This window comes from Catharus ustulatus, chromosome 3 (genome assembly GCF_009819885.2).
Source record: "Catharus ustulatus isolate bCatUst1 chromosome 3, bCatUst1.pri.v2, whole genome shotgun sequence".
In the NCBI taxonomy this organism is placed as follows: Eukaryota; Metazoa; Chordata; class Aves; order Passeriformes; family Turdidae; genus Catharus; species Catharus ustulatus.
Genome location: NC_046223.1, coordinates 63,903,239 through 63,914,352, shown reverse-complemented (window position 1 = coordinate 63,914,352; position 11,114 = coordinate 63,903,239). Strand labels below are relative to the sequence as shown.

At 38.7% G+C, this 11,114-nt stretch overlaps 1 protein-coding gene across 1 annotated transcript; it reads left to right on the top strand.

The window, feature by feature from the left end:
• The first annotated feature begins 2,081 nt into the window (after positions 1 to 2,081).
• CENPW (centromere protein W) lies at positions 2,082 to 9,750 on the top strand. Its single transcript, XM_033055606.1, has 3 exons — positions 2,082 to 2,234; positions 6,951 to 7,064; positions 8,709 to 9,750. Exons 1-3 carry the CDS (start codon positions 2,145 to 2,147, stop codon positions 8,733 to 8,735), a joined length of 231 nt encoding a protein of 76 aa, XP_032911497.1. The 5' UTR covers positions 2,082 to 2,144; the 3' UTR covers positions 8,736 to 9,750.
• Positions 9,751 to 11,114: the final 1,364 nt, after the last annotated feature.

The following is an 11,114-nucleotide window of genomic DNA, read 5'->3' as shown; positions in this document are numbered from 1 at the left end:
TCTGGTAAATATGTAGATTTGAGCCAGCACTTTAAATGACTATTTTCTGTGCCTAAAAACACCACCAAAAAAACCCTAGACCACTAGAAATATAAAACCATCAGAACCAACAAAACTGTAACAGTATTACACTTAATAGTAGATTTCATTATTCAGTCATTGTCTACATAGCAAGCACATGACTAAAAGATACAGTTACTAGACTTGAGTCTCAGTATCTGTTGTTTTATGCAAGTCACTGCACCGTTTCAAATTTGTGTGGCGTATTTTAAGTTTTAGACCTATTGCAGAGGCACCTTTGCAATTCTTACAGTTTGTAAAATGTTTGCCCACACCAGTTTCCCACCAACAGCGCAAGATACTAAGGCCCAGTGAAACCAGTGATCTGTCCCAGCTGTAGATTTGAATCTGTTGACATGCTGAGTTGCTGTTGATCCCGACGCAAGTTTCTGTGTGTATATTATGAGCATTACAGTATATGACCCTATGTAGCTCCTGAGTCACAGCCGTTCAGTTAACCGAGAAAACGCAAATGTTTACTTGTAGCAGTGCTGCTGAGCCATTAACTGTGACTATTATTAAACTGTACAAAAAAGTTCTGCGTGTTAGTGTGTTTATTCTTTCACAGAAAAAAATGTTAAGACCCTGACTTTAAGATCAACATTGCTGTTGACGATTAATGGCAAGTGACAGTCAAAACTGGAAGAACAAAGCATAATTTTCAAGTATCTGACGAGTATGAAGAAATGGTATATCTTAAATTCTCTCCTGCTGTTAGATACCATACTTCTATCTGGGCTACATTCTGTGCATATTGTAAAATTAGCTAAAATACTAAATCACACAGAAGAATAAGAACACACTTCAATAAAACTGATTCATATCTGGGTGCTGGTATTTTGAACATATTAAGACGATATATTTATCTTATCAACATTTAAATTTGCAAGCATCCCATAGGCCAAAGAAAACAAAAAACCCTAATAAATATGCTGAAAAACCCCATACCTCAGTATGAAATCCTGACCCCTTCTCCAACTAAGTACACACCGTCCAAATACACTGAGAATGCCAAGCTACAGGGGCCCCTCTGTGGGGAAACCCGTATTTCAGTCAGCAGCATCCGTCAGCTAAAGCAGGAGTGCAGGGACAGATGCTGGAGGAAGGATGACACGTAAAGTGGTGGCCGATTTCAGAATCACTGGGTATTTCTGCGTACAAATAAGTCAATGCCATACACGTACTAAAGCGGGATTTTGTCTAGATTTACGTGCTGAACACAACTAACACTCTAGGCTCATTTCAGTGTAAGATGATGGTGCTAATTAGGCCCCTGCTGCTGCAGTCCTGCCCCATCTCCCAGCAGGGTCACACACTCAAAGGGGGCACAAGAGTGTTTGTACAGCTCCCTCGGCTTCTGCGGCAGGGAAATACCAGCACACTTGGGCCACGATCGCCAGCCTAAAACCCAGCGCCCGAGGCTTGCTGATGCAGCGCCGTGCCGGTGCCTCTGACCCGTGCAAGGTTCCTGCGTTTCGGGAAATTCCCTCATGCGGCAGCGGCCGCTCGAGGGCACGGGAACGGCACTCGAGGAACTGCCCGCTCCGCTTCCCGTCCTTGTCACTTGTAAAAAGACCTGGGGGGAGGTCAGGGTAACTCGCTACAGCCAGGCCTAAAGCCAGCTCTCGGTCCGCTCGCGAGGGAAGCGGAGCCACACAGAGGAGCTCGCGAGGGGAACGGCGGTAGCGGTGTCCACCGGGACCCGCCCGTCCCTCGAGCACCTGCTCGGGGAGCGCCTTTCCGCGCTCGTGCGCCACCTGGGCGGCGGGGCCGGGCTCGGCAGGGCCGGTGGGCCGCTCCTCCCGCAGCCCGGCCCGGGAAGCACGGCTGCGGCTCCTGGGCACGGGAGCCGGGGAAGCAGCGGGGCCGGGAACGGCGGGAGCGGCGGGAGCAGCGAGGCGGGGCGGGGCGCGGGGGCGGTGCCGCGCGCGGCCGTTGGGAAGTGGCGTCACGGCGGGCGCGCGCCGGCGGCGCGAGGGCGGCGGATTCGAACGGCGGAGGGAGCGAGGGCGGCGCGCGCGGCGGGAGCAGGAAGAAGGAGAGGGAGAGGACGGAAAGCAAGCGGCAGCAGCAGGAGGAGGAGGATGAAGGCCACGGTTCCCCGCATCACTTTGCGGAAAATAATAAAGAAGCGCAAGCCGCAGTTACGCCTGGCGGCGAACGCCGACCTGCTGGTGAGGAAGGAGACGGGCGGGGGAGAGGCGAGGCCGCGGCTGGCCCGGGAGCCCGGGAGCGCTCCTGCTTTTGGCCACGGCGGCAGCCGCGCTGGTGACCCGGGGACAGCCGGCCCCAAACAGGGACGCTTACTCCCTAAATGTTCTGGTCTGTGTGCCCTGGAGCACTTTGGGTGTGAGGGCATGTGGAATTACTACTAATGGTGCTAATGGGGCCCACAGGCAGAGGGGGAGGCAAAGCTTGGGGGACAGACGATTGGGCTGAATGAGAAAATACAGATAAGCAGAGATTGCCACTCTAAGCTTTGCTGGTGGCTGCTTGTAGGTATTGTAGGTATTTGATAGTGATCTTGGGGATTCAGGCTGATGTGTGGCTTTTGTGTGACTCCCATGTACACACTGGTGTTGGTGTAGACAGACCGAAAAATAGCACTTTGGATTATGTGGTTCTAGGTGCAGCTTTTGTGTAGATCAGTTCGGGGGTACAGGTAGTCAGCTGAGATGAGAGCAATGAGTTGCTAAGATGGAGTGCTCATATCTTTTTAGAAGGCCATCTAAGTAGTCTCTGCCTTAACTATGGGATGACAAGTCTTGTTAGTAATCCAGTAAGGTGCTGGGGTCCTGATCATGGTGTAAAAATGCCTGCCAAAAAGGTGGGGATAAAAGAGCCAAGTTTGCAAAAATAGGCCAACAAAGCTGAATTGCTTCTGACCCGCTCTAAGGGATTTGTGGCACAGGTAGGGTTTGTCTCACCGGGAAATTATTTGACTACAGCAAGGATACCTGACCTCAAGAGAGCTTGTGGTAGAGTTGCTGTATTGAAAAAGCACAGAAAAGACACTCTTTGAAATATCATTGTGGACTTAATTTGCAGGACTGCGATGTCCTGTTGTTTACAAATGCATGTGGCTGTCAGACCATTAAAGCATTAACACATGCCGTATATGGTCCCTGACTTCACTTTTCGTATCTATATAGAAGTTGTGTCTTGCAGCATCTTGAAGGTTGGTATCTGGATTTATGAAGCTAAATGTAAACATATAAAATTAAAATAAGTCATATGAGATTAAAATGAATGAATATGGCAATTACATGAGAGCATTTAGATTTGAATGTAAACATTAAATATTTTTCTAATGGAGTGGAGCTAATAAAGATATGATGTTTTTGCTGTCTTTGGATTTTTTTTGTGGAATAAGGACCTGTCCCTTTGCTACTGATACTCAGACATACTCAAAACTTACTCAGTGGAATGCAGTAGTCAACTAATCAAATGCACACAATCAGCTTTTTTTTTTTTTAATCCTTGGTAACAGTTGGTCTGTTTCCAGGGTAATGAAAATTTGGCTTCAAAGTAGTGTGGCTGTCTGAAAAGGGGTAAGTGAGACATCCCTCAAAGCTTGGCCTTTGGTTCCCATCTCTTCCTGGCCCTGGCATTAAAGTCCTCTGAGCTGCAAAGTCAGTGAATTGAATTCACTGAAATTTTTAAACAACAGCAGTCAGATCCAGCTTAAAATATGGCTGTGCAAATGTTCATTGCAACACAAAGGATGACATCAGAATAAATTTTAATAATGTCATGGAAACTTAGATTATCTTCTGGTGATGTCAAATCACACAGCCTTTTATGGTATAAGGATTGGCATTTTTATTTTACCTGTAAACCAGAATGTCTAGATGTGGTGGTTGTCCATTGTATTCTTCAGCTAGGCACTTGTCTAACAGCTCTTTAGCTCTTTATTTCCATGACTGAGTAATCAACACAGCTGAAATTATGCCTCTTTTAGGAAAAAAAAAAAAAAGGGTTGGTGAGTTTATTGTGTAGTAAGACAAGTAACAAACTTTGAGAGTATGCTTTCTAGTGCCTGTGTTATTCTCTGTAAGAGTGATTAAATTGCATATGTCGGAAATTTATATAGTAGCTGTCTTAACAAGATGGAGCCATATACATTTTGAGCTGAGAGCTTATGTCTTCTCAAGGGAAGTATGAGAAAAGTGTTAGTTCAGTTTCTGGGCTATCTTCCAGAATGGTCCGTGCTTTATGTCTGAATCTACTGCAGTATGTGCCCATCCCAGTAAAGTAGTCTGCCTGCCTTAGGAGAAAATCAGATTGCTTTCTTTTTTCCCTGACTTTCACTGATTATTTTTACTAGATAAACCAATGTCTTCTTACATGATTGTAACTAACAAGTTTGAAAGGAATAAGAATTCAGATAATTTTGTTAAATGCGTGAATGATATTTCTTTACTTTTCATGAAGTTTCTTCTCAAAATCTGAAACTTTGTCAGAACCTGCTTCCTAAGTGTTAACTTGTATCTCTTCACACAGTGTAGCTATCAAATTTCATCAGCATTTCTCAGGAAACTGTTTTTTGGGTTTTTTTTTTGGTTTTTTTTTTTTTTTAAGGAGTACGATAATATCTTCGGGTAGAGAGATGCAAATAGTGTATTAGGTTTTTTCAAGGCTCTTTTTGAAAATAAGAGGTAATGATTTTAGTACTGAAGTTCAGCTATTCCCCCAATGGTCAGAGAAGAAAATATGCAAGCTTTGTTCTAGCTTGCAATTATAGAAGAAAAGCAGGATCTCAGCTGCTTCTAGAAGGGCACATGTATGTTTCCAATGCAGGAAAGGCTTAAAGTATTGCACTAAATAGCCTTTTTTTAATTTGTTATCACCACAGAATAATTAATAAGTGTATATTGAAGGCAAAATATCAGTCTAAAGAATTGTATTGAAGATACGGCAGTAAAACTAAATTGCTGTGGTTTTCCCTGCTGTTCCTCAGTTCTGTTGAACAGGTGTGTTGAAGCTGCTGTGTAAACAGTGCTGTGAATTTTTTATATACGTTCTTAAAATTTTCTGGCCTTTCTTTTCTGGAAAGTAAACATTCTGTTTTGTAAGGTGATTTTCATGACTTGTTAGTTCAAAACTCTTTTAAAATTTCATGCAGAAGGACAATAATTTAATATGTAGTAAAGCAATGTCCTTAAACAAATATGGTATTGCTTAGTTACTTGCCAGTAGCTGTCCTAGTCATGGTATTCAGTCATTCTGCCTTTCACTAGCCTTTCTCAATTGCCTTGAATAACCTGGAATATTTATTAACCTGGGTGCTCTGTTGTGGAATGTTGTGATTTTAGTTATGTGACTGTTTAATTCTACTGGAGTACAGGGGAAGCTTCTCCACGTGCAGCAATTCAATTTGAAAATAGGAAAAAAAAAGGCACAGTGATTCTGAGAGAAGATGCAGTTTTTAAAAGCAACTTTAATTTTAACACTTTCACCTTTAGGTATCTCAGAAGAGGGACATGCAAGTATGGAAGCTTTTATTTCACCTCTCACTTCTCCTCCAGGTTGTTTCCAGAAATCTAATCTTCATGTTGATAAGTTTAACAATGAGAGTCCTAATGTTGAATATTATTTTAGTGCCACTGCTTGATTCTGCTGGAGATAATTTCTGTGTGAATAAAGACTGGTTCTAAAATGGCTTTTATATTTTATGAAATAAATCTGAAAAAACATCTACTTTTTGTGTAGTAGATGCTTCCAAATGATGTCAAATATGGAAATTTATCTATTGCACTCTGTCTTCCTTTAGTTCAGGATATTTTAAAGAAACATCTAAACTGCTTGTTACATGAACAGAGTTCTTGTGACAGGAGTGTGTAACAGATTCTTTGTGCTGCAAACCCACTGCTAAAGTATTTCTTGTAAACTCTTAATTTGTAACTTTCCGTGTTATGTTTTTCCAGGCTTTAAAGATAAGGTATGGCAGAATAAATACGTCACTTTATTCATACAAATAAAATTTTCATATATTTCAGTAATATTTTTCCAAACTCTTGATTTTACGTAGCAGAGGTAATGTTACTTGAAAGTTTAATTTACAAAATGTGCAATTGCTGATTTTTCAGGTTGGATTATTAAAATACCTCACATAATGCTTATATAATGCTAGAGCTTTGTATTATAGGTCCCTGATTAGTTACTACACAAATGTGCTATTGGCTGGTAGTTTTAGTCCAAGTTGGAGCAGTTCCTTGCTTGCCTGCTGCAGTTTTTTCCTGCTTCTGTATCAGGAGAACAGCATTCCATAAGGAGCAGAATACTGCCCGACCAGTTCTTTCAATGTAAAAAAGCTAAGTGATGAGCTGGGAAAAAATAGATGGAACCTCCTGACACTGGAGAATTCCAAGTTCTGGAGAAATTAATATCAATGTCACTTTACACTGGAAAGGGGCAGAAGTCCTTGAACTTGTCTGTAGTCTATTTGGCGATAAGGCAGGAATGAATTTGCTGTTCATAACAATCTGGCCGTTGTAGTCACTGAAAACTGACTATATTTACTAGTAAGCAAAAAGACTCCTTGTTCTCTGATATCTGTTTACATTTTATTACTAAAAACTGCTAATAAAAATCAGATTGATTCCTCTTAGATCAGTTGTGGTTTACATGATCATTTCTAAAGCACTTTATGATTTAAGTAGAATAAATTTAAACTCCATTTACAAGAGTTTCCCTTGAAGGGAATGTCTTGGAAATTTACTGAGACTTGAACCGAATGATAATATTTTTTTTCTGCGAACACCTTCCAGGACAGGAATATGGAAGCAGTGTAATACACAAATTTTCTGTTGCGGACAATAAATCTTTTAAAAAAAATCAAACTGTGTTTAAACAGCTTGAATAATTTTTTTTTCTTCTCTATTTTAAAGGTTCATTTGAATTTCATACTGTTTCTGCATCGGCTAGCAGAAGAAGCTAGGACAAATGCTTTTGAGGACAAAAGTAGAGTAATTAAATCAGTGCACGCCATATCTGCAGCAAAGGTATTATCACACTTTTAATATTTTCAATTTTTGTATAATGTATTATGACAGCATATACAAAAGCTTTCTGTGTTAAAGTGGATATTTGATTTCTAATCCAAAACCTACAGACACGTCATATTCTTTGTCCGTCATTGGCATAATTTACTGTTACCAGACAACAAATTTTCTCCTTGCCCTATTAAATATAACCCAATTTTTCTTGATTATTCCCTTTTTAAAGTTAAAATTTCAATATATAGGTAAGTGTACAAAATGTTCTACCAGCAAACCTTCACGACCTGAAAGGCAGTCCAAAGCTGGAGGATGCTTATTTCAGTTGATACTACATCAAGGAAACATGCTGTCTTAACTTCAGTGATCTAAGTGAAGCTTTATGGAACAAGTGAGAAAAGTTCGGAGAGGTTCAAATACCTTTCTTACATCTTCAGTTCTTACCTGCTTAGTCTGAAATAAGTTCATCGTGGATTCTGGCAGCATTATGTGGATACTTCTTGAATAAACAAATACTTTGTGCAATGTATTTGGCAAGGAAAGAAGTAAGGGAGAATTAGACTGTAGATTGTTATATGGGTAGTTCAGCTTAAAAAAAATTGCTGGAATATCTGTGAAGAAGGAGTTTGCTGCATTGCAGAGCATGATGATTTTAGTGTCCATGCAAAACAAGGGAAAAGGCATGGAGTTATGCAGCTTTGTCTCCCTAGAAAGAATTAGTGTCAATATATGACTGAAATCCATTTGTAATCTGTAGCTCATTTCACTCCCTACGGTATGTCTGCTTTACCTTGGCGTCATGAAGGAATTCAGTTTCTTTATTTTACCTCTTTAACCACCTTCTCCTGCTGAGCAAATTGGGAGGACAAAACTTAATGTTACCTGATATTTTTGTCCTGTGGCTTCTGTTTATCTTAACAATTTTTTTTCCTTCTGCTGAAAGGTTTAGTTTGATACTTTTCTATCACTATAGTGACAGAAACATATACAGGATATGTAGAGCAGCCAAGTGAATGTTGCAGTTGGAGTCTTACACATTTATGGTTTCTTTTTAACTGCAATCTTAACACTTTTTGAACATTTTTGTCCTCCATTTATTTTTTTAAGGTGAGAAGAAAGGAAAAACTGCCTGTATTTTAATAATTTTAACACTTAAATAGTCCTACTTGGCCTTTGAAGTTCATTTTTCAATTTAAGCTCCAAACCAAAAAATGTCCTTCCAAAGGTCTGTGTGCTCTTGCTATAGAAAGAAATTAGGTATTGCAAACAAAAATCAAGCATAATAGCTGTATTATTGCAAACCTTATTTTTTATTTTTGTCTAGACCCAACAGGGTAGGAAGTTCAAGGAATCTACTGATGGATCGAGAGCACTATTGCCGTTTCTTAGCATTAATTTTCAAAATAAGCCTTTTATTTTACAGAATTCTTGCTTATGAATGTTCTTGCTTTAAAAAAACCCTTAAATTTGAAATCTTTCTCTAGCCTTTTGCTTTATTTCTGATATTTTCCCTAGTGTAATACCCTTGGCAACACAGCTCCTGGAAACAGATTGGCTAGGTGAACCTTTGGTCTTTAGTAGCCTAGCATTTTGAATCTCTGTCTGCTGCCTGAATTGTATTGATAAATATACTTTTTTTCTTCTTTGCAGGTTATTTTAAAGAAAAGCAGAGGCTAGAAAACAGACCATTGGAATTTTAAAATACATTTTTCAGTGTTTTCTGACTAACTTGACTTACACTGTGAGTCAGCTTTAGCACTTGTGAAACTGTGTAGTTTTGTTGACATCTGTCTCCTGACTATCTTTCTGTTTCTTTAAAAAAATCTTAGAATGTATATTTTTATACACTTCATGCATAATTTTGAAGCGTGTGTCACTTGTCACTTAAGACTTTTGATGTACCTTATTCCGTAATGATGGAGGAATGCTTGTACCATGGATACCCTTTGGGTACAATGTGGCATTTATTAAAAGTGTGAAACTTCTTAAGGGAAACAGTAGTTAAAAAAACCCCCACAGATTTCACTAAATCCAGTATAGATTGTGGAGTTCAAAGCGCATTTACTAGCTAAACAAAATTATGGCTTTCAAAATAATCACTGTAGAAACAAGTGTGTTAAATACCTTGTCTTCAGTTTATTTATAAATGTCTTGATAATCTTAAAATGACTTTGGAAAGTAGGTTAAAACTTCTGGGGAAATTCTGGTGTTCTGAGGAAAGAATACATAGTTGGTATTTGAAATCATGGTCTGAACTGTTAAGCTGACTTGTTTGATGTGGTATATGACACAACTTGGTGGTCTGTAATTCAGTTGGTGTGGACAGATGCACAGGTTATAGAAAAGGAAAGATCTGGCACAGCTGATGTTTTCAAAGTTAGATCTCGCAAAAATAACAAAGATAAGTTCGCATGAGTGCCGAGCTATTTCCTTTCCCCTTTTGAGTGTCATGCTAACCTGTCAGAAGTCTGGAAATGTACATTTTATAAAAATGTCTTCTTAAGATTATTTTCTGTTCCTATTCTGGTATTTGTAATGATTTACTGAACACTTTGCTTAATAAATATATTAATAAAGTTACAGAATAATCTTACAGTTTGAGCTGATAATGCAGTTTTGTGGAATATATGGTAGCTGATCCTTGATATGCACAGTGAGCTATTTTTAAAATAAAAAATCTTTAAAAGTGTAATGTATTGTCGTCTAATTTTGTTTGACCCTTTACCAAGTCTATTCTCAAAACTCAGCAAAAAAAAAAAAAAGGCATTTTAGAAGTATTTTTGTAGTCTAAAGAAACTGTAGCAATGCCAGTACTTATAATTTCATGTTATATCCATATACTTTTTAAAATGCTGTAAAACTTTTGATAAGTCATCCTCTTCCAGTGCAGAAAGGAAGGAAGGCTTACTCTCCTGCTTTACTTGACTTACAGAGCTTAGTGCATTCAGCTTGTTTTAAGGGTTGACTAGATTCTTTATTCTGCATTTTATTCTCTTACTCCCTTGGAATCCACAAATAAGGCCAAGAACATACACATGCAGAGGATATGTGAACTTAATAATGTGAAGTACATTCTCGGGAATAAGGAAGATCTGACTAGGTATTTATATTTTTATTTGCAATTACTTTCTTTGATTTAATAATTTTATTGCAACACTAGATTTTCCTTAGAAATGTTTTCTCCTAATTTTCCCTGAAGTAATTTCTTAGAGTCTTGTATAATCATATACTTTCCTCATTGTACAGTTTTTTGAGTGATATAGCTTCTTTTGGAACTTGTTTTAACTTTTAAACTTTTTTAACTTTTTCTTTTTTTGATTTTTCTAGGAGCAAGATCCACTCTAAGCTTAGTGGAATATTCTCATTCTCATGTAGTAGATTGATTGATGATCAACTACCTTTGGGGAAGGGAAGCAAAAAAGGGTTAAAAGCAATCACCATTGTATTTTTAAAATATTTTGTACAGTGGTTTTGGCCTGTATTCATGGTTAAGAAGCTACCTCTTTTTAATGGGAGAGGGACTTTGGTAGGACGTTGTGAATGTTTTGTAATACCTGGAGTAGGCAGGTATTAAGATGACCTGGGTAGCCTAGTAGGTTTTCAGGTTTCTCTCCTAAATCTCAAATAAATACTGAAAATTAATGGGGCCAATGAAGTGGGCTTTAGCTTTTAGAAATGTAAAATGTGTTTTTCTAGTATCTTCTTGAATGTTCACCATAAGGTTAATTGCATTCCTATTTGTCAGCTCTTCCATTCTCCTTCTTGTATATTCCCAAGGTCTCTTCTCTATTCAGTATTCATTACTGGATTTTTAAAATTAAAACTTCTAGCAGTATTGTCTAAACACCCGTGAACACTTACAATTAATATAAACTTGGAGGCTATAGTGGTAGTTTATTCCTGTGTCATGTCTCTGATGACAAGATGTCAAAGCATGTTTTTCTATAAATTTTTTTAAACTAGATTTGTAGTAGAAGACCTAATGAAGTTGTGTTATTGAATACCTGTGTTGGTTCTTTGCCATTAGGAGGAAAAAGGCAAGGATTTTTGAGGGAA